The 22,520-nt window shown below is 40.2% G+C and overlaps 3 protein-coding genes across 6 annotated transcripts; 1 reads left to right on the top strand and 2 right to left on the bottom strand.

Annotated features, from left to right (window-relative positions):
* Window positions 1-5,264: 5,264 nt before the first annotated feature.
* LOC129364638 (sialic acid-binding Ig-like lectin 12) lies at window positions 5,265-7,802 on the bottom strand. Of its 3 annotated transcripts, none has more exons than XM_055037409.1 (7): window positions 7,530-7,802; window positions 6,974-7,351; window positions 6,443-6,742; window positions 6,099-6,368; window positions 5,928-6,009; window positions 5,600-5,639; window positions 5,265-5,518 (listed from the first exon to the last, which is right to left on the bottom strand). In XM_055037409.1, the coding sequence occupies exons 1-7, from the start codon at window positions 7,684-7,686 to the stop codon at window positions 5,300-5,302; spliced, it is 1,446 nt and encodes a 481-aa protein (XP_054893384.1). In that variant the 5' UTR covers window positions 7,687-7,802; the 3' UTR covers window positions 5,265-5,299. The 3 variants fall into 3 exon arrangements, 1 of the variants encoding a protein (XP_054893384.1); XR_008606467.1 differs by having other exon boundaries at window positions 5,460-5,515; window positions 5,600-5,721; XR_008606468.1 differs by having other exon boundaries at window positions 5,484-5,518; window positions 5,600-5,721.
* A 4,132-nt stretch (window positions 7,803-11,934) lies between these two features.
* Window positions 11,935-21,784, bottom strand: LOC129364916 (sialic acid-binding Ig-like lectin 14). Its single transcript, XM_055037866.1, is given in 9 exon segments — window positions 11,935-12,009; window positions 12,250-12,280; window positions 12,383-12,470; window positions 12,645-12,899; window positions 12,974-13,273; window positions 20,395-20,652; window positions 20,727-21,026; window positions 21,168-21,554; window positions 21,700-21,784. Coding segments are annotated over 9 exon segments (1,758 nt in total). The 3' UTR covers window positions 11,935-11,955.
* On the top strand, window positions 15,995-17,920 carry LOC129364636 (uncharacterized). Of its 2 annotated transcripts, none has more exons than XM_055037406.1 (2): window positions 15,995-17,524; window positions 17,673-17,920. In XM_055037406.1, the coding sequence occupies exon 1, from the start codon at window positions 16,045-16,047 to the stop codon at window positions 17,497-17,499; it is 1,455 nt and encodes a 484-aa protein (XP_054893381.1). In that variant the 5' UTR covers window positions 15,995-16,044; the 3' UTR covers window positions 17,500-17,524; window positions 17,673-17,920. The 2 variants fall into 2 exon arrangements, with proteins under 2 accessions (XP_054893381.1, XP_054893382.1); XM_055037407.1 differs by lacking the exon at window positions 17,673-17,920 and having other exon boundaries at window positions 15,995-17,365; window positions 17,462-17,636.
* Window positions 21,785-22,520: the final 736 nt, after the last annotated feature.

Raw genomic sequence — 22,520 nt, 5'->3', positions numbered from 1 at the left:
TTGTGTTAGTGGGTATGATTTGCACTGCATATTGTGTTTTAGTGCATTTATGGTTCACTGAGTGTAGTGGTTTTAATAATTCACCACTTTTCCAGAGCAGGACGAACTTTTGGATTGTGTGTGTGCAGCAGCCTGGATCTTCACTCGTCATCAGCTCATGTGGCAGATCGTCATCCATCCTTAGCTTGTTAGATTTCCACCAGTGTGTGGCCACTTTCTTTTTACAACAGGTAGACTATCTAGAATCAAAAGTAACTTCATAGAAACTCACTACAAAATAATCCCAATTAATCATTTAAACACCTGACAAATAATTTTAAAAAATTTAACATTTCGCCAAATGTGCTGTATTTCAAAATAGCGAGTCTGTAAAAGAAACAAAAGGGACATAAAGGGTCATTTTGCATAAAACCTGCAGTGACAGAGTCACGAGGAGCTTCAGACAGACTGAAGTAAGTGGATAGCCAATTGAATAATAAAGAAAAGGGACCCAGAGCTTGGCAGAGAGCCTGCAGACAGACAGTCACAGTATAGATTGAGTTATTAAAATGAACCTTAAGGAGGTGTGCATTTCATATGCTTTGAAACGACTGAGAAAGACATCGAGGGAAGGAAATGTAATCAGGGCAAAGATACAGCAAATGGGAAATTAGTGCCCAGTTCCGTAATCAATTTAATATGAAATGGCATGAGCTGCTTCGACCTGAGAGGAAAATACTAATGGAGCTCCATCATTAAGATGAGCGAGCGTTGCATATAGCCTTAAACCACAGCCACCCACACACTACTGAATCACTGAGACAACAAGGAATTTCCAAAGATGTGAACACAAAAGTAGGAGAGAGAGACTCAGGACTGTTCATTCAATGGACAAAAAACCTAACTTTCAGTACCGACAGTCACCCATACATCCCCTCCCAATTTAATACCGCTTCAATTGGTGGAAGTCATGACTAAATACACCTCATATTGATTTACGTGTGTACATCCTTGAGCGCTCTGATGAAGTGCTTCTTTTTTGAGACCTAGAATATCTTACAGGTCAGTGCTGGAGCATCCTGCCTATTTCTCATCACAGTGTTGTACAGGAATCTTTGGAGGAGTGCCCAGGCTTTTATATTTTTGATTAAGCTGAACTAAACTCCCTTTTGGCATGGCAGCTTTTTTTTTTTCATTTAATGAAGTTTTTAACGCCTGCCTTCATTGTCTACTTGTTTTCTCTCTGTTTCAGAAGTTCACATGTGTCTGTATTGTCTCTGACTTGGGCCTTTCTTCAACATGTCTGTAAGACATAGAAGATGGAGATAACATTTTGATTTAATTTTACACTACTGTGTAAAATGCATAGGAAAGCAATGCTGGAAAATCATTTTCCAGATGCTAGGCCACTAAAGCACAAGGTATATAGGCTGTGATGTGACAGGAGTATAATTGTTTTTGTTAAAGGGCGAGTTTTAAATATGGAAAAGGGACAGCAGTGATGCATGGATACTGGAAATATCATAAATTCCTTCTTTCACCTGTTCTGTACAATAACATCATAGACACCAGACATGGCAACAGGATAATGGATAAATTTGGAAATGAACCGCCTGAGGAAAGTTGTATTTAAGTTCTGGGGAAGTGATTACCATGCAAAGGATCAGGTGAGTCTAACTAACAAAATGCATGACAGATGATCAGGCACATGAACATAGGGAGCTGGGATAAAATGCTTAACTGTTCAGAGTATTAAGGAATAGAAATAAGATTTTAAACACAATCTAGGTTATTAATTTTTTATGTTAGGTCTGTGCCGTACCTCAACTTTAAAATTAATTAATTATTTTTTTTCCCAATTGCTTTACGGCAGAGATCTGTAAAGCAGTGCAGCTCGTCCGTTGTCAGAAGAATCCGACAACCTGTCTCGGTCGTCGGCTGATCAACGTCATCACTTTTGAGTTGATCGCTTCGTCAATTGATAGCATCTGCTCTGTGTTAGACCGGAACAGATGCAATCAGATGCAAATTGATATTTGTGCATTCCTCCTGCCTGAAATGCACAAATACTGTATCAATTTCATTTACTTTGTCAGGAATTGGCTGTGAGGCGGTGAGGTAGACGCGGTGGGAGTGAGAGAAGTGACGAGTCACGAATACACAATCCAGGCAGCACAGGTGAGCAGTGGCAAGGAGCTCAAAGTGGTTCAAACTTCAAGGCAGCACAATTTAGGGAACGGCAATGACTCTCACCTTGGTAGTAACTGGCATAAAGCCAAAGACATGTGACGCGACAATAGACGAGGAAACACAGACACGGGTGGCATTAAGGGAGTAATCAAGGAAAGACCCCACAGTCTCGACAATCTGGGGTTATTCACTGTTTGAGCTGAGTACATTTTTGTCACCACTCAGACCCTTAGCTACTGTTCAACCTATTAATTTGGACCAACAAACAGCGTCAGATGCTGTACACAAACTGGGACGGCGCAGAGTTCAGCTTACATGTTTGAATTGATGGATTTCAAAGGAAAACGGGTAAACTGGAGAAGGCTTGTGACGCAGAGACGCGGATAATGGAGAGCGATGCCTCTTTAATGGAGGAAGCTTTCTGGCATATGATGGAGAACACCAGGGCTATCTGCAGGTAGGACATAAAAAAAAAAAAAACATTGATAAAAGGTTTTCTCTTGGCAGCGTTTAGCTGCGACTGTTGTTGACGGCATTTCAATGAAATTGCTGCTTGATTTACTGGAGGGCTAAATTTCAGAAAGTACTGCATTTTATATTGATATTGGTAAATAATATGAGTATTTGTTCACATGATACAGTAAGTGAGGGAGACTAAAAAAGTCATGTGATTTAGCAAAGAGAAAAAGAAGTCAAAGGTCCTTGGAGTAGATTTAAACATCCTGTTGAATGTGAGAGCGGCCACAGAGAAGGATGTTGTCACGGCGGTGTCCAGCGTTTCAAAGTCTGTGAGATAAAGAAGTTAGATCATCACATATGGATATAAATATCTATACATGGATGGATGGACCACGATAAGCCGAGATTTTTCAGCACTTGTGAGCTGCATGCTGCAAAAATATGAAACGATCCGAGTCTTCCTCCTCCCTGAATATCGCTGAATACTAAAACGCAGCTGATAAAAGTCTGGGAAGACAAATCATTTCTGTTTTGAAAGGAACTGCAACATGGGTGACATTTCTCCTGGGCCCGGAGGGAAACTCATTTTAGCTGCTATTGAGATACTGCAAGCAATCTGTAACCAGAGGAGGAAATGACACAGCTGCAGTGTGTGGCTGATGAAGAGTAAGAGAGGGGGACAGCATCATTTAGTGACACATAGGCAGTCTAAATTTAGCCCACCGACTCAAAATGCGGTCTTGACGTGAAAAACAGACACAATCGCGTCCTTTTGTCAAATGCGGCAGATTCTTCTCGCTTCTCCTTCCGCAAGTCCATCAGCAGCAAGTAAGAGCAACACAATGAGAAAAAATATATTTCTGGACTGTCTCTTTAAATACAGCGCAGTTTACAGTAATATGTTCCCTTCTGAGAGCCATTAAGACGGAGTTAGGTTTGAAGCTGACATTTAGGAGAGCAAACTCCCTGACTGCATTTGATCTTAAGGCATTTATTTGCCTGGGTGGCATGGCAAACAAAGGCCTCCCCCACTCTCAATGAAATGCCAAACCATCAGCAGAAAAATGCCAGAGATGAACATGTCGGATCGGCTTCTTTCACAGAACCCTCGAATCAAGGCAGAATAATCCCTACATGTATGTTTGAAGTCCACGTTGATCTTCACACGTTATTTTTTTACGGAAAAAACCAGAGACGAGCCAAAAGCCTGTCTGTAAAAAAATATACATGTGTGGTTGTAATATTCAGCAGATGAAATATCAAAAAATCTGATCAAATAATTGACCTTATTACCTACAATAATAAAGAGAATAATGCTGGTGAGTTGTCCAGGATGGAGTCGGTGACGCTCTCCATAAGGAGAATAAGTGAAAAACGTCCAAAAAAGGTTTCTAGCTGGTCACTGAGTTCTGTCTGCAATCACTTTAATGGCATGTAGAGTGGAAGAAAAAGGTGTTGGGGAAAAAAGATGAACTGCAGCCTACAGAGAACTGAGAAGAAAAACCAATAGGAGCAACACAAGAGTCCAGGAGGCCATATGAAGGCAGAACAGAGGCTGCTAGTGGATAAAACTACTGACCATAAGGAAAATTGTTAAGTCAAGTGCGCCACCCAGAGGTGAAAAGTAAAAAAAAAAAAAAACTTTTTTTTTTCTATTTTTTTTGGGGGGGGGAATCAAAATAAATGCCTCTTAACACATGATTAATTGAGCGTCCATCCAGATTCTGAAGTAAATGGTAAATGGCTTGTACATGTACAGCAGTTTCTCAAGTGTGGAAGAACGCAAAGAGCTCCACAGTCGTTCACCCTTTGACTCGCACACTCGCACTCTGATGGTGGCAAGAAGCTACTGGATAGCAGTCAGGACCTCTGACCCCCCCACCAGCAGGCAAGGCAGGCGAAGTGTCAAACCAGCAACCTGCCGATTGCAGGGCAAATTCACTTTGTGAGAAAAAAATCCACATCAAAACGTGATTTAAGAATGTAATTATTTAAACTAAAGAAGAAAAAAAAAGTATTTAGGTTTTAAACTTCCTTTTATGATATAGAGAGCTAAAAAAAAATCTTAATAAATGCACCATCACGTGTTTACCTATAGATGGCACCATACAGATATCAAAATAACTCATTGCTGATCCATCAACTCAGGTGAGGAAAGCTGAAGAAGATTGAATCAACATTAGTCGAGCCTTTCAGACATAGAAAGTTCAGGATGTTATTCTCTGGAGGCTTCAAAGCTTCTTTAGTTAGAGCTGAAACGTTGAGTGTTTACTCAAAACCACACAATAGACAAGAGATAGACGTTGGTGAAATGTCTTTATTTTAAATTTAGAAGGACATTAAAAACAAACAAAAAAACTAAAACAAATGACAAACTTTATCTGAAAAGTATTTCCTCAGAACATTTCAGGATGATTGATATGTCAAATAAACAATAAAGAAATGAACAATGACGCGTTCTTATTTCCTTTCAACCAAAACAAACAGAAGCAGATTGTTAACAAATATGTACAATTACAAAAATATCAAAGGTTTTTTTTATACATTTGCTGGTTTATACATATTAGGCGAAATTGCAAATGTCAAGATTATAAATGTCGCGTTTGAAGTGGACAAACATTTTCTGCATGCAAAAAATAAAAAAAATAAAAAAATAAAGCTCAGAATCAAATTATGTTCTTTTCTTGTTCACTTCAGCATAGAGACCCTCCGGACTGTCAGCAGACACTTTCACCTCCGCGTACACCATCTCCTGCTGCTCTCCGTCCTGATCTGAGGCGGAGGAAGCTGGGAGGAAGCAGGAAGCTGGGAGGAAGTTCAGCTCTGCATAATGAAGTTCTTCCTCTGTCTTTTCAACTCTTATTGGAAACGTAGGATCCTCATTTCTCTGCTTCGATAGAAAATATATATTTTAGTCTTTATCTTGATCGCCTCGATTGTACCAAACAAGAGAAGCTGCATTTTTGCTCACCTGAGTCTGTTGAGGAGTTGAACGTCTGAACTTGAACAACCTGGAGGACAATGGAGAGATGTCAGAACCATTCTGGTGAGTTTCAGGAGACGATACAAACATCCAGACTGAGAGAGTGAAAGCTGACATGAAACATCAAGAAAAAAAATACAAAAGGAGAAGCTGTAAAAACATTGGTTTGATTGGCAGATTCCAACTTTCACAGTTGAAAACAGCTTGGGAGAAAAAAAAAATCCCTCATTCTTGATTTAAAATCAGATCCAGGTGAAATGCTAGTGTTTTTAAACAACGTAGATGTTATTTTTATTTTTTTACTTTTAATACTCACCAAGCAACAAAGGCCACAAGACACAAGAAACAAATACATCCGGCCACAACGGGCAGCCAGCGAAGAACTGTAGCTGTTGGACCTTGGGAAAACAATTAGTAAATATTTAAACCTGGAATAATAAGAATTAGACTTTTAAACTGAGTGGATTTAATAAAATTAAATATTAACCCAGCTGTTCATTGATCATATTCACAGAGATTTTTGATGATGTTTGATTCCCCAGATCATTTGTGGCCACACAGTAATACTCTTCTCCCTCAGAAACATTGAAGCCATAAATCTGCCCCACAGACACATTAATGTCTCCATGTTCACTGATCCTGAACCAGGTGAATGTGGGTGGAGGTTTGGCTCTGCTGGAGCAGCTCAGCTCCACCCAGCTACCTGCTGACACCAAACCTGATGGACTGATGGATGCTGAGGTGTCTTTAGGAGCATCTGAGGAAAATGAGACACATGAACTTTATTGATCAGAACCAGCTGAACCATGACCTGCTGACAGGATCACTTACATGAAACACTGAGAGTCACTTCTGTCTCTGCTGTCTTGATTCCTCCAATCACAGGATATCTGGCAGAACATCTGATGTTGTATCCATCATGTGTGTCTGACAGAGTGATGATCTCCTGGATTTTAGTTGTAAAGGTTCCATCTGTGTTTTTCTCTGTGTGTCTGAGAGAGTCTTGTTGGAGATTCCAGGTGAGTTCAGGAGGTGAGTTTGGACAGGGAGTGAAAGCTGAGCAGGTTACAGTGATCGACTGATGCTCCTTCAGGTCAGAGGTCACATTAATGCTGGGACTCCAGGGAGAATCTAAAATTTCATAAAAGACAGTTTAGAAAATGACCATTGACCATTTGGATGTTTCAGTTGAAGTGGTGCAGATGACAAAAGCTTTCAATGATTGATGTCTCTTATTTTAAATAGACTCTGACACAGATTAGAAAGTTTACATCAAAATATGGTTTGAATTTCTACATAGAATAGAAGAATAAGGGAAGATTTAAAAACTAAGATAATATGATTATAAAGGTTTTTTCTTACCCTTAACTCTTATATCAAGAGGATGACATTCAGCTGTTGCCCTAAAGATTCCCTTCTCAATACGTAGGTAGTATGTGTCTGTATAACTGGTCTCTAAATCAGGAAACAGAGTGGTGCAGTCTCCCTCACTCAGGTTTCCAGTCATCTTCAGTGAATATTTGTTAACTGACCCACTGCTGTTGAAAATAACAGCTTCTGGATCCTGATTCAACTTTGTAGTAGCTCTGAACCAAACTCCATTGATGGGTCCATTGTTGTTATATGTATAATGTGTTGAACTGAAGCTGCATGGGATTTGCAAACAAGATCCACTGAGAGCTTCGATCTGTCCAGACATGTTGGCAATGAGATCTGGATTGGGACAACCAGCCAAATCACCTGTGAAAAGAGAAAAATGATGAAAATAATTTGGCGCAAATCTTGACTGCAGAGAAATTTCCTGATCCACAAATGTCAATTCAGCTGCGTCGTGTTACATCATTTCTCGCCTTTCGGACGAGAAATGATGTTATGTCTGTGATGTCTGTGCATAAAATGAAGAGAACAAACATCCCACCTGGACCGAAGAAGACACTCAGTAACATGCTGACTGTCAGCATGTTCTCACACAGAGCCGCCATCAGATTGTCGTCCTTCCTCTTGTTGAATGGAAACTTGATGAAAACAACTGCTTTTCTTTGGTGAGCTAGTTTAAGAAACTCTAAGCAAAACATTCATATTTATCACCATATTGTCAATTTCATAAAGCGATGAAAGTGGACTGCTTTGGGTTGGGTTTATGCATTGAAAACGTTCTCTGTAGAAGCTTAAAATTCAAATCGAACTTGATTTTTTCATCATGAAACTATGATTCATTGTACAAAATAATTTAGCAGGAATCATGAAAACGATCAAGAACACATTAATATGAACTTACCAATAATTCGCTGTAAAAACGGAAAGTCTTTGATAATTAACGGATCAGCAGCAGAACAAACACACACATCCTGTTTCTTCACAGAGAATGGCACAGAAAACCAGATTGGATGTTTTTTAAAGAACATCTCAGAGGAAGAGGAAGTCACATTAATGCAACATTATTCTGTCGTCATCATGTACACGCTATTTCACAGCTAACTCACAATAATCAACTAAAACATCAGGTATAATCTTCTCTCTTGTAACTGTTGCGATATTTGGTCCAGGTAAATTAGAGACTTTTCTCTTTGGTAAAAGACATTTACAGACATCAGTGATGACATTTGAGTTTATCTTTTCGCTGCACCTTTCAGAACTTCATTTTTTTTTTTTTGTTACCTCAAAAACCAACATTTTCTGCATTTTGCTTCAATTCCGTGACACAATCGTAGTGGTTCAGATGGAGAAGTAACAGCGAAAAAGCTTCCTGCAAACATTGGTAACAGTGTTAAACTGAAACGATGTATCATCCATAAAAACACACAACAAACATAACTGATCCTGATTATTATTTCAAACTCTGAATTTTTAGCTCTGTAAGTTTTGATTTTATTACACAGTGACGTCAGCGACAGCAGTCAGCGAAATAAAATATACAAATCTGACACATTTATTCAGCACATAACTTCGAAGATTGTGTGCAGAATATTTTCAGATGCAGTGTATGTGTTAGTTAATGCTGTGCAGCTAAATTAATGTAGATTTTTTTAAAATATATTTATTATCAAAGCATATTGTCCCCTATATGTTTCAAAAAGAATAATTAAAGTTACTTCTAGTTCTTGTTCTTTTTTATGGCGCCCCTGAACTGTTGGCGCCCTCAGTTTTCGCCTATGCTGCTCAGTCCAGGGACCAGCCTTGGTGTTCAGTTTGAAACATCTTTAATTATTTTCCTTTATGTTTTTAGTTCATTAAAATCCTTGTAATGATCTTGAAGTGCTTTATATCTTTGCTTAATATGCTGTCAGATAAATCCAGTGTCTTCTTTGTGTTTTTTTCTTTTTTCCAGAGGAAGGTTTAGATGATTTCTCATTTTTCGTGTAATACAGCATCTCTCGTGTTGTGGTACTTACAAAAAACGTAGACAAACAACTTGTTAGTCATTCAGATCAGCAGTCAAGAAATTGACAGCTTAGCCCTAAACAATGGAAACAAAAATCAACTAATATTCATAGAGTGGTGAAAAATGAAGGCATTTTTTTTGACACTGTGTTTAATGTCAGACTCTTCACTATTCAGTAAAGAAGCTTAAAAGAGGAACTGCCTGAATACATCAAAATGCATGAACAAAATTATGTAACACAAGATATATAATGCTATAAACAGTATGTGCTATATATATATATATATATATATATATATATATATATATATACATATATATATATATATATATATATATATATATATATATATATATATATATATATATATATATATATATGAAGGGCGGACAATCCTAATCCAGAAGGATCCATCAAAGGGTCCAGTCCCACCCAACTACCGACCAATAACCTGCCTCTCCACAACCTGGAAGCTCATGTCAGGCATCATAGCGGCCAAGATAAGCAAACACATGGATAAACACATGAGCACGGCACAGAAGGGTATCGGTGTAAATAGCAGAGGAGCCAAACACCAACTCCTCGTAGACCACACAGTTGCCCGAGACTGCAAAACCCGACACACCAACCTGTGCATGGCTTGGATTGATTACAAGAAAGCCTATGACTCAATGCCGCATACTTGGATCATTGAATGCTTAGAGATGTATAACATCAACAGGATTCTGAGAGCCTTCATTGCAAACTCGATGAGGCTGTGGAAAACCACCCTTGAAGCCAACTGCAAACCACTTGCACAAGTGTCCATCAAATGTGGCATATACCAAGGAGATGCTCTGTCCCCGCTACTGTTCTGCATAGGCCTGAACCCCCTCAGCCAAGTTATCAACAAGACTGGCTACGGATACAGACTCAAAAATGGGGCCAATATCAGTCACCTACTCTACATGGATGACATCAAGCTGTACGCCAAGTGTGAGCGAGACATCGACTCACTGATCCACACCACCAGGATCTACAGCACTGACATTGGGATGTCATTCGGACTAGAGAAGTGGTCGGCTGGTCACAAAGAGGGGGAAGGTCATCCACACAGAAGGGGTCTCACTCCCAGAAGGAACAATAGCAGACATAGAGGACAGTTACAAGTACCTAGGTATACCACAAGCAAATGGCAACCTCGATGAGGTCACAAGGAAAGGAGCCACAGCTAAATACCTCCAACGAATAAGGCAAGTCCTGAGAAGCCAGCTCAATGGCAAGAACAAAATCCGTGTGATAAACAGCTATGCCTTGCCAGTAATCAGATACCCTGCTGGAATAATTAGCTGGCCAAAGGAGGCCAGCTAATTATGTTTCCTTTATGTTTTTAGTTCATTAAAATCCTTGTAATGATCTTGAAGTGCTTTATATCTTTGAAGCTTTATATCTTTGCTTAATATGCTGTCAGATAAATCCAGATAAATGCTGTCAGATAAATCCAGATAAATCCACAGATATTAAGACCAGAAAGCTACTAACAATGCATGGAGGGTTCCATCCCAAATCCAGCACCCTGAGACTGAACACGAGCCGCAAGGAAGGAGGCAGAGGACTAGTGAGTGTGAGAACCACTGTCCAGGACGAAACAACTAAGATCCATAAATACATCAGGGACAAAGCCTCAACAGACAATGTGCTCAGTGAATGTCTCAGACAACAGGGAACGGAGGTTGAGGTGCCAGAGATACCATCATGGGAGGACAAACCCCTACATGGGATGTACCACCAGCAAATAACCCAAGTGGCTGATATAAGTAAATCCTACCAATGGCTGGAAAAAGCTGGACTCAAGGACAGCACAGAGGCCCTCATCCTGGCCGCCCAGGAACAGGCCCTAAACACCAGAGCAATAGAGGCCCAGATCTACCACACCAGACAAGACCCAAGGTGTAGGTTGTGCAAGGAGGCCCCTGAGACAGTCCAGCACATCACAGCAGGGTGCAAGATACTGGCAGGGAAAGCGTACATGGAGCGACATAACCAAGTGGCAGGCATAGTGTACAGAAACATCTGTGCAGAATATGGACTGGAAACCCCAAGATCAAAGTGGGAAACACCCCCAAAGGTGGTGGAGAACGCCAGAGCTAAGATCCTGTGGGACTTCCAGATCCAGACAGACAAAATGGTAATGGCGAACCAACCAGACATTGTCGTAGTGGATAAACATCAGAGGAAAGCCGTTGTGGTAGATGTAGCAATACCAAGTGATTGCAACATCAGGAAAAAGGAGCACGAGAAACTGGAGAAATACCAGGGCCTCAGGGAAGAACTGGAGAGGGCCTGGAAGGTGAAGACCACAGTGGTGCCTGTGGTCATCGGGGCCCTCGGGGCAGTAACCCCAAACTGGAGCAGTGGCTACAACAGATCCCAGGAACAACATCAGACATCTCAGTCCAGAAATGTGCAGTCCTTGGCACAGCCAAGATACTGCGCAGAACCCTCAAGCTCCCAGGCCTCTGGTAGAGGACCCGAGCTCAGAGGATAAGAACCACCCGCGGTGGGTGAGAAGGGAATTTTTTTTTTATATAAAATATGACAACATTTAGAAATATAAGTAAAGCGCTCGGTCTCTTTTGGTCTAAAAATTAATTTATTTATTTCTGGCAAAAAAGAACGGAATACAGTTCACTATTAATCTTCTGTTATCTTTGAAACAGCTGGCTGCGTTCAGTCTGAATCAGTGAAAAAGTTCTTCCTCAATGAACGCTGACAGCAGAAACAAAAAACAAACCATGGCCAAGAAACAGATGAATATTTTGTGCTGCATCTCAGTTTTTCCTCGCTTCCATTTTAAGAAGATTTTCACGCCAAGTTCAAGTGTCATCGGCTTGTCTTGAATCAAAAATCAACTCTTGTACAGTCAAATTGAAATGCAAGGAAAAAAGGAAGAAATTGCCCCTCTGGCAGTCTCCATGTGGCTCATGATGTCTGAATCTCCATCACTCTGTTGCCCTGGTCTGGTTCTTCTGCATCCTGTGGACATGAAACAGCAAAGTGTTGCTGCTCTGTGGGAAATTTACTGCAGTCAAAAATGTTCCAGAGATAAAATGATGAACTTTCAGAGTGCGAGAGTAACTACTTAGTCCTGCTGTATTAACAATAAAACCATCAAAGGAAAAAGATTCAAACATACATTTATACATTCTGACTGACTCTTGGCCTCCAGCTTATCATTTTAAATCATTTTAAAGTTAAGAAACTCTTCTCCCTTACCTTTCTTGATCTGCCGGATAATCTAAACCAGCTGGAAGAAAAATGAGATGCTGGTCAGTATGACAGACGTTAAACCCCAGCATGAAACAGAGACCAGCAGCAAAGCATCAACTCAAAGAAAAGTGAGTCTCACCACTCAAAGATGATGACTGCACTGCAGAGGATTATGATTCCCAGGGTCTTCACTGTAGCACAGAGAAAAAGTCCAAACACTTGATGATCTGTAACAGAACAGTGCGATCAGATCGTCTTGAACGTTTTGGCACAAATTCATCGGTTTATATTCCTGCTGTGTGCAGTCAGAAACTTAGAAAATTTGTGTTTAATTAACCACAATATAAATCCATGAAGAAATCTTCAAAGAATTTGAAACACGGAATCAAACTCAGATTTACCTTCAAAACTAAGAAGTACTGATGATTTCTGATTCCCCAGATCATTTGTGGCCACACAGTAAAACTCTTCTCTCTCAGTGGCATTGAAGCCATAAATCGGCCCCACAGACACATTAATGTCTCCATGTTCACTTTTCCTGAACCAGGTGAATGTGGGTGGAGGTTTGGCTCTGCTGGAGCAGCTCAGCTCCACCCAGCTACTTGCTGACACCAAACCTGATGGACTGATGGATGCTGAGGTGTCTTTAGGAGCATCTGAGGAAAATGAGACACATGAACTTTATTGATCAGAACCAGCTGAACCATGACCTGCTGACAGGATCACTTACATGAAACACTGAGAGTCACTTCTGTCTCTGCTGTCTTGTTTCCTCCAATCACAGGATATCTGGCAGAACATCTGATGTTGTATCCATCATGTGTGTCTGACAGAGTGATGATCTCCTGGATTTTAGTTGTAAAGGTTCCATCTGTGTTTTTCTCTGTGTGTCTGAGAGAGTCTTGTTGGAGATTCCAGGTGAGTTCAGGAGGTGAGTTTGGACAGGGAGTGAAAGCTGAGCAGGTTACAGTGACAGACTGATGCTCCTTCAGGTCAGAGGTCACATTAATGCTGGGACTCCAGGGAGAATCTAAAATTTCATAAAAGACAGTTTAGAAAATGACCATTGACCATTTGGATGTTTTCGTTGAAGTGGTGCAGATGACAAAAGCTTTCAATGATTGATGTCTCTTATTTTAAATAGACTCTGACACAGATTAGAAAGTTTACATCAAAATATGGTTTGAATTTCTGCATAGAATAGAAGAATAAGGGAAGATTTAAAAAATAAGATAATATGATTATAAAGGTTTTTTCTTACCCTTAACTCTTATATCAAGAGGATGACATCCAGCTGTTGCCCTAAAGATTCCCTTCTCAATACGTAGGTAGTATGTGTCTGTATAACTGGTCTCTAAATCAGGAAACAGAGTGGTGCAGTCTCCCTCACTCAGGTTTCCAGTCATCTTCAGTGAATATTTGTTAACTGACCCACTGCTGTTGAAAATAACAGCCTCTGGATCCTGATTCAACTTTGTACTAGCTCTGAGCCAAACTCCATTGATGGGTCCATTGTTGTTATATGTATAATGTGTTGAACTGAAGCTGCATGGGATTTGCAAACAAGATCCACTGAGAGCTTCGATCTGTCCAGACATGTGGGCAATGAGATCTGGATTGGGACAACCAGCCAAATAATCTGTGAAAAGAGATTCACAATAAATATAAGGCAGAGCAAATTCTGTCTGCAGAGAAAGTCCATGGTCCATAAACTCCAATTCAACTGGGGAATGTTGCCTGCAAAGCTTTTAAATAACATCAGGATCGTACAGACGAGAAACGATTCACACAATCTCCAAGTAAAACAAGGTGAACAAACATCTCACCGGGAAGAAAGAAGACACTCAGTAACATGTTGACTGCCAGCATGTTCTCAGACAGACTCTGGTGGAGCTTCATCTCTGGAAACACAGTAGACCATCTGCTGCTGGCTCTTAGATTGATTTGGCTTTAAAGTTTGTTTTTCTTTCTTCACAACTTCTGCAAATTCACCTAATCAAATGCAAAACTGTCATCTAGGAACAAAAATGGTCACAAGTTGAAATCAATATATTTGTAACATTTGTATAAACTTACCAAATGTCCGGCGAAAACAAGTTCAACAAACAAGCTGCTGGTTTGAGGAAACTGCAGAACCAACTGAGCACTAGTTTATTTTCAATGCAAGTATTTTCTCGCTTCTTTTTTTTTTGCTCGTCTCCTGTCACACCTCATCACTTCCCTAAAACACATCAACTTCAGAGTTGAGCCTTTATAAATAGCTATGACTTTACTTCAGTTTACACAGAATGCTTTTTACTTTATTTACTGTTTTTGTTGCATGTCAGCTGAACAACTACTCTACTCCAGTATATCAAGTTATGCCAGTCAGCAATATGATGTTATCTGTTTTACATCCACTGATGCTGGGAACAAACCCAACACTCATTAATGTCCATACATGGATGCTTTCTTTATATTTAAAAACAATCTCTGTAGTCACAATGGAAAGAGCAAAGTCAGGAAGAGACATTAGGCCAGAGACTGACCGTCCATCCGTCCGTCCGTCCTTGTCCCTGGTGGCGCTGGGAGAGTTGCTGGTTCCTCCAGGTCACCAGTCCATCGCAGGTTTTTTCATTATACTTCAATTTTATTTTGTTGTGACGTGTTGAGATCCAGTCAGTTTTAATCAGTTATCAGAGTGCTGTTGCTAGTTTTTATCAGCTTCTGTGACTTAAACATCGCTGGCGTTCGCTTCAGTTTTTCATCATTTTAGTTTTTTGATTTACTTCGGTTAAGTTTTAGGTGCAGAATTAAAGTAGGTGGATGTATTGCATTTTCATAATGTCTACGGCGATTGGTTAATGTCAACAAAAGATGCTATTTAAAAAAAAATTGATTCACTTAATGTGGAACCAACCAGCGGGATAACCATCATCTCAGAAGTGAGGGAGACAATTCTTTCATAGGTCTGTTGATTTAGCATCCTTTCACATTCAGTAGCACCTCTTCTTAGTAATTGATTGATTTTAGCCACTAAAAGCCTCAGTGCAACATGAGGGGACCAACTTTCGCTCTTTGAACTGCATACCGACAAAATCCAAAGTGTTAAAGTGCTAAGTTGGAATTTTAGTTCATTAAAATTCCAAAGTGCTGAGTCCAATTATGAATAAGCTAAAAATACTTACGTGAAAGAAAGCGCAAATGAGGAATCGGGTTTTGCACTGTTTGAGTAGAAACTTATGGATCATCAAAGTTGCAGAAAACTCGAGTGTTTGGAATTCTGGCTCTTTTCAGTGAGACGCTTCTCTTGGATCGGCTCACTGGAATACACAAAGGGTTGACTCACACATTGTGTCTGCTATCTTTAATGCTCGACATGTAACTTTTAATGCGTGACACTGAACTGTCCATCGCGTTCCGTGTTTTTGTTTGGTTTTCAACAGTTTCTCGTCTTAATTTCGATCACTTTCACAAGCATTTCTTGCAGAAGACTGAAGACGTTACATTTCGCTCCTGAGTAAACCTGAGACACTTGGAGCCGAAAACGCTTCAGTCAGTGAGACAATGCAACTTTCAGGACACTTTACGTGACTCGGACAATGATCGAGAACAGAACCACGCTGGGAAGGTATGACGTCACAAACGATGATGTCACACACACACCCAGCCTTATGATGACGCCCAAGTGATGCCCTTTGATGTTACAGCTGTCAGCTCACAGCTTTTGTCTGAGTCGACAGAATTCTCTCCATTTCGCTTGTGAACACAAAGCTCACCTTACCCACATTTTGCTTGACTGGCCGAGCGGGAAAACTCAAAATGTGCAAAACCGAGAGGCAGAAAGCATTAGCTGCCTATTTTGATCCTGAAAAGATGCGCAAGAAGAACAACAGGGCGCTCCAGAAGCTCCTGAAGATCAATGAGGAGCTCGAGAACGACTCCGACCGCAGGGCCCGTTTTCGCAATCGGTTTAGACTGGAGAAAGAGGAGAAGGTGTTTTTCGAAGAAGCCGAAAAGCGACTTCTTATGCTGAACTCGCAATCTGACATCTGGGCAGATGAGGAAGAAAAACTGGATAGTTTATGCAAAAAGAGAGATATGCTTTTCGGAATATTGAAAGACACGAGCGATCAACTCCTTGAGGAATCCGTAATGAAATCAATGATCAGGGCGGCCAACCAACAGCATGAAAGGCTGAATTATCTTCACAAAGTGTTAAAGAAAAATATCCGCACCTTGACAAAGCAGCTTGTGAATCAAACTAAAGTGTTTGACGAGTACACAGAGAAAGGAGTGGAAACAAGGGAGATGATGATGATTCAAGACTGCTACTTTAAAGAGCTGAGGAAGAAACTGAGAGTGTTCAATGTGTCCAGCGTGAAGAAAAAAGTTACGGCAGAAGAGGAACGTGTGAAGGAAGCAGTCGACAAGAATCATCGCCTGGAGGAAATGATCAAAACCTTGAAACATCAAGCGATTAATGTGCCCATCTTGAAATATCAGTTTCAGTGTGCAGTAGACGAGGAACGAAGGCTCAAAGACCTCAACATCGAGTTAGACAAGGTGATTCAGATCTTGACACAGAAACTAGCCGATCAAACTAGGTGGGAGACCACTTACCAGGACGTGGAAAGGAGGGTCAATAATATTAAGGAAATTAACCATTATCACCTGAAGAAGTTTGAGGAGTTGACGGGGAGAAACCTCAGTGTTGGGAGCGAATCAATGCTTTCCTTGTTCACACAAGACAGAAGTAAGAAACAAAACTTGGCCAAACGCTTGCATACTTTCAAGTCTAAAATTCATAATCTGCAGAAGGAATATAAATCCTTTCAACCAGAAATTGTGATGTTTCTGGGGGACCTTACCCCTTATTGTGCAGCCGAGAACTCAGAAACTCCTTCCATTCCTCCGGCTGTGGCCTATGCGTTAACAGGACAGACGTATGAACACAGAAAACCAGAGAAGTTTTCCGATGAGTCTTCAAGTGACATTGACAATGAATTAAGTGACTCAACAGATGACTCCAGTGACATTTTCAGCCCGAAAAGCAGTCATGCAGTTCGCAGGTTCACCAAGATACTTGAGAATAGAGCATTTATAAGTCAGGAATCAGAGAATGAGTCAACAAAGTCAAGAGGTACCGACTCTCCAACTGAAAGTTCAGAAACAGAGGACACGTCCGACTGCAAAGGATCAATGGATGAATCACCACTGTCTTCATTTTCCAACGTAGGCCAATGGTGGAAGGAATGGTGGAGGTACTTTTTCTGAGTGAAGGATGGAGGGACGGTAAAAGGTATGGCTAGGGTTGGGGAAAATGTGTGGGTTAGCATAATCACAGTTTTGTAAAATGAGTGGAAGTTAATGAAAAGTCCTAATATTGGTAGAAATAAAAACCTATTTGACCTATGTGTCTGTTGCTGTTTGATATTCAAATTGTGTAGGTTTTCTCCGGGTGCTCTGGTTTAGCTGTTTAAAGAAAGAAGTGTTCAAAACTTGATGATTTAATGGTGACACTCCTCAAGAATCCACATCAGCTAGTTCAAAGATTTCCTTCCTGGATATCCCAGGAACAACATCAGACATCTCAGTCCAGAAATGTGCAGTCCTTGGCACATCCGAAAACGCTTCGGCTGTGCAGAACCCTCAAGCTCCCAGGCCTCTGGTAGAGGACCAGAGCTCAGAGGATAAGAACCACCGGCGGTGGGTGAGAAGGGAATTTTTTTAGATTTATATATATATAAAAAATTAGTGCCAGAAGAGGGCCCACATGTTCTCACGTGTGTTATAGGAGGTCAAAGTGTGTTTGTAAGACTTACCGGCTGTCAAGAAAGACAAATCGCCAAAATACATCTGTGTTCTCTAGAACGTGTTATGTGCTCATTGTAATGACTCATAATTTCCTCATATAATTCATTCATGCTGAATTCTGCCTCCATTTTCCCAGGTGCTTTGCTTTGCAGGTGAGACTGCTGGTAAAGCTTTACACTGCACTGGAGTTCTGTTATGCACATTGGTAAGTGGTTTTGTGGCAACGAAATCGTTGCCACAAAATTGCTTTGAGGCAACGGTGTTTTGGTTTGTTGCCCAGCGTAACTGGGCAACAAAACATTTTCAGTACTTTCTCCAGGATACAACAGAAGCACATGCTCTTTGAATGTCTATCAAGACATTTAGTTATATAAATATATAAAAACAAAATCTGAAAATATGTTGAGCTTTGTTATTTCTTTATCTTTATTGTCTAATTCTTTTTTTATTATTATTAGTGAGAAGAACGACCAAAATGTCAGTGTGTTAGTGCAAAGCTGCAAAGGTGCTCCAGCATAATCACCATGCAAAAACCACATCGTCCTTATTTAAACAAATCTGTTTTCTTTGTGAGCCAACAAACCTAAACGCAAATAGATGGGAATATTCTTCATTATTTATATTTTGATGAACAAAAAAAAAAAAAAAACAATTTAAGCAATCATTCTTGAACATGCTTTGTGAGAAAAACAAATGAAACGATGCCAAAGAGAAAAATAAATGATACATCAAGAACATTGTTGTTGAATATGGAGCATTTAATTTAAGATGGTGTGCATGCAGGCTCCTCTGTCATGACGACGCAAATATATGTACAATTAAAAATCAGTCAGTGTTCTTGAGAACATTTTTCAAAAATATATTATGGCTTCAGAGATTCGCTTCTTGATCATGTAAGCAAAGTGGATGAACTTTATATTATAATATATATATATATATAAATATATATATATATATTTCCTTTCTACAACTTAACTGAGTTTATAAAACAGTTTCAGGACCAAAGATCGATAATAAAGTAATGATAATCATGACAGGATTATGAGACCAGTGGGTTTAAAACTTTCCCCCACTGAACTCTGTCCAAAACCAACAAGTCAAAATCTTGTGTGAGCAAAAAGTCAAGCCTTCTGGCATAAAACGTGTCATATTTTCTTTGCTTGAGCGCAGAGATCTTCCGCAGCGGGAGCAGACACCTTGACCTGAGAGTACAGCGTCTCCTGCTGCCTGCTGTCCTGTGCTGACCTGGAGGGAGCTCCAGGTCTCTGCAGGAAATTCACCTCTTCATAATGAAGTTTTTCTTCTCTTCCGTTGGCTGGTTCTTCAACAGCAGCATCCTCGCCTGTTAGACTCTGTGGGAAAAAGAAGCACGTGTGTTTGTTCATGTTGAAGGTGCTACTTATCGGCAGGCGGAACAACGTAAACGGTGCATTGAACATGTCTCTACCTGGGTCTGTTGTGGAGTTGGACGTTTGCCCTTCAAGCACCTGGAAGACATTAGAATAAATTTACTGAGTTTCAGGAGACAAAACAGAGGCTCGGACTAAGAGAGTCAAAGCTGGTCTGGAACTAGCAGGGGAAGAACAGCAGTAAAATGAAATTATCATAGATTAAAGTAAAGAAATCAATAATAATAGATAACTGGAAAGTGTGCAATTCCTATGAAAATGCAAGTGTGAATGCTGAATGCTCAATGCTTTTGCTGAAAATGGCGAAAGCATTTGTAGCCGACCTGAGACATGAACTGTGAAACGCAAGACATTTTATATTGTAATTTGCAATTCTGCACAGGATGTGGCTGTTTACCTCTATTTCTATGGGGGTGAAAAATTCATAAAAAGCTGAATATCGTCAAAAGTATGAAGGTTACGAATACCAGAAGATGCAGCCGGCATTAGGAGGGCACGCTGAATAGCGTTAAAGTTGAACGGTGAAAAGAGCACAAAGTATGTTGGAGAAGAAGCGCAGCGAAAAAGTGAGCAACCAGAATAAAAATAAATAGAAACAGAAAAAAAAAACTATTCCAGATGAGGCTGCATCACCAGTGACTGGCCGGACATGCATCCGCCTGAAACATGACGAAATCTTTTTCCAAATTTTACATATGATTAAACTGAAGTGCTGTTGTTTCGTGAGTTTAGATCACTTATGTCTGATACTCACCAAGCACAAACAACAATCAGGCAGATGAACACAATGATACCCACTAAGATACCCTTCCAGTATAGAGGACTGCCTGTTGAACCAGAGGTGGAAAAAACACATTTAAATATTAATTATAAATAAAAAATCTCAGGATGGAAATCATCTTTAAGCATTTAAATACACAAGAATGTGTTATAAAACAATAGTTACCTTTGTTTCTTGTAACGATTATTGATGACGTTTGATTCCCCAGATCATTTGTGGCCACACAGTAATACTCTTCTCCCTCAGTAACATTAAAGCCATAAATCGGCCCCACAGACACATTCATGACTCCATGTTCACTGATCCTGAACCAGGTGAATCTGGGTGGAGGTTTGGCTCTGCTGGAGCAGCTCAGCTCCACCCAGCTACCTGCTGACACCAAACCTGATGGACTGATGGATGCTGAGGTGTCTTTAGGAGCATCTGAGGAAAATGAGACACATGAACTTTATTGATCAGAACCAGCTGAACCATGACCTGCTGACAGGATCACTTACATGAAACACTGAGAGTCACTTCTGTGTCTGCTGTCTTGATTCCTCCAATCACAGGATATCTGGCAGAACAGCTGATGTTGTATCCATCATGTGTGTCTGACAGAGTGATGATCTCCTGGATTTTAGTTGTAAAGGTTCCATCTGTGTTTTTCTCTGTGTGTCTGAGAGAGTCTTGTTGGAGATTCCAGGTGAGTTCAGGAGGTGAGTTTGGACAGGGAGTGAAAGCTGAGCAGGTTACAGTGACAGACTGATGCTCCTTCAGGTCAGAGGTCACATTAATGCTGGGACTCCGAGGAGAATCTGGAGTTTTAAAGCAGAAATTTGTAGAAAATGACCGAGTGACCCCAAACTCTTCCACCTCTCCAGACAGTGAAACATTAATAAACAGCCTTTTCAACACTAGACTCGTGTCACAGAACTTTTAAAGCAAGATTTTCTCACCTTTGACTTTTATCTCAAGTGGATCACGACAAGCTGTGGCTTTGAACGGCCCGTTCTCAACTGTGAAGAAGTATCTATCTGCATGGCTGGAGTTTAAGTCATGAAACAGACTGGTGCAGTTTTTCTTTGTCAGGTTTCCAACAATATCCAGTTGATGGGTATTTTCTGTCCTAGAGCTGTTGAAAATAACATTTCTCGGATCACCGTTAAAATCTAAGTTATGCTTCATCCAAATTCCAACGACAGTTATCCTGTTGTCAAATTTTGTCGGACTTGTGTTAAAGCCACATGGGATTTGCTAACAAGATCCAGTCAGAGCTTCAATCTCCTTTGGTGCTGTGATGAAGAGGGCTGGTGTCGTACGGTTACAGGAATCAGCCAAAACACCTTAAGGAGAGATAAATGATGAGCATAACGTGAAGCAACAACTTCCTGTAGAGAGAAACATCCATGGTCCATAAACTCCAGTTGTTAAACATGAAAGTCTTTAAACAAGATTAAGATCAAATATTTCAGACTGGAAACATCTCACCTGGCAGAAGGAAGACACTCAGTAACACGTTGACTGTCAGCATGTTCTCAGGCAGAGCCGCCATCAGGCTCTGATGGTCCTTCATGTATGGACAAAGACGTGAAGGCTAAAATCACCACTGGTTGTCAATAGTTCCAAAATAACGACAGACAGATGTTTTGCAACATCCTGTTGGTGCAGAACGATGTTGAGTCACATCACATGAACAGCGGAGGCTGTGAACAAATTACACTGTTGGTTTCGAGGAGGTTGGAGTAATTTTGGGTACGCCAGTGAAAGTGTAACCGGTATACATTTCATGTTTTATTGCAACACTTTCTTTCATGAAATTATTTGAAGTGTAAAGGCAGCAAGAAAATTTGCGGTTCGAGCAAACAAGGTCAACTATTTTTATTTCGTCAGTCTGAATGACATACACACAAAAAAAAACATTGACAGGATTAAATGCGCAAATGCCCACTGAATACTTTGAACATAAACATCATCATGAAGGCAGCTGTTTTTGCATGTTTATTTAAAATAAAATGGACAAACAGACATATTTTTCTGCAGTGTAAGTTTCATAGCAAAAGTACTTTTTTCTTGAAGCTTTTGTGTTTCTATACTTTCTTGTGTACCGCTCCTTTTCCGTTTGTGGCTCTGCTGTGACACAGAGGAAAAAAATATCTGTGCCTTTTACAGTAGTGTCTTAAAATAGATTTCTGTTAGTGACTATTTTTACCGAAACTCTTGCTAAACCCATAAAAACTTACAAAGACGCCATGACATCGTCGTCTTGGATTTCTCCAAAATATTTATAATTGTGGTTCAGAATAGTTTGA

Source organism: Poeciliopsis prolifica, unplaced genomic scaffold (assembly GCF_027474105.1).
Source record: "Poeciliopsis prolifica strain line A6 unplaced genomic scaffold, Auburn_PproV2 SCAFFOLD012, whole genome shotgun sequence".
In the NCBI taxonomy this organism is placed as follows: Eukaryota; Metazoa; Chordata; class Actinopteri; order Cyprinodontiformes; family Poeciliidae; genus Poeciliopsis; species Poeciliopsis prolifica.
Note: the sequence above shows the minus strand (reverse complement) of the source record. Positions and strands in the feature narration are given on the sequence as shown.

Coding starts and splice junctions, on each gene's coding strand:
- LOC129364638 (XM_055037409.1), bottom strand. CDS start 7,686: ATGTTTTGCTTAGAGTTTCTTAAACTAGCTCACCAAAGAAAAGCAGTT. Junction 6,369..6,442: donor AGTGACTCTCAGTGTTTCAT/GTAAGTGATCCT, acceptor CATTTTCCTCAG/ATGCTCCTAAAGACACCTCA. Junction 6,010..6,098: donor TATGATCAATGAACAGCTGG/GTTAATATTTAA, acceptor TGTTTTCCCAAG/GTCCAACAGCTACAGTTCTT.
- LOC129364636 (XM_055037406.1), top strand. CDS start 16,045: ATGTGCAAAACCGAGAGGCAGAAAGCATTAGCTGCCTATTTTGATCCT.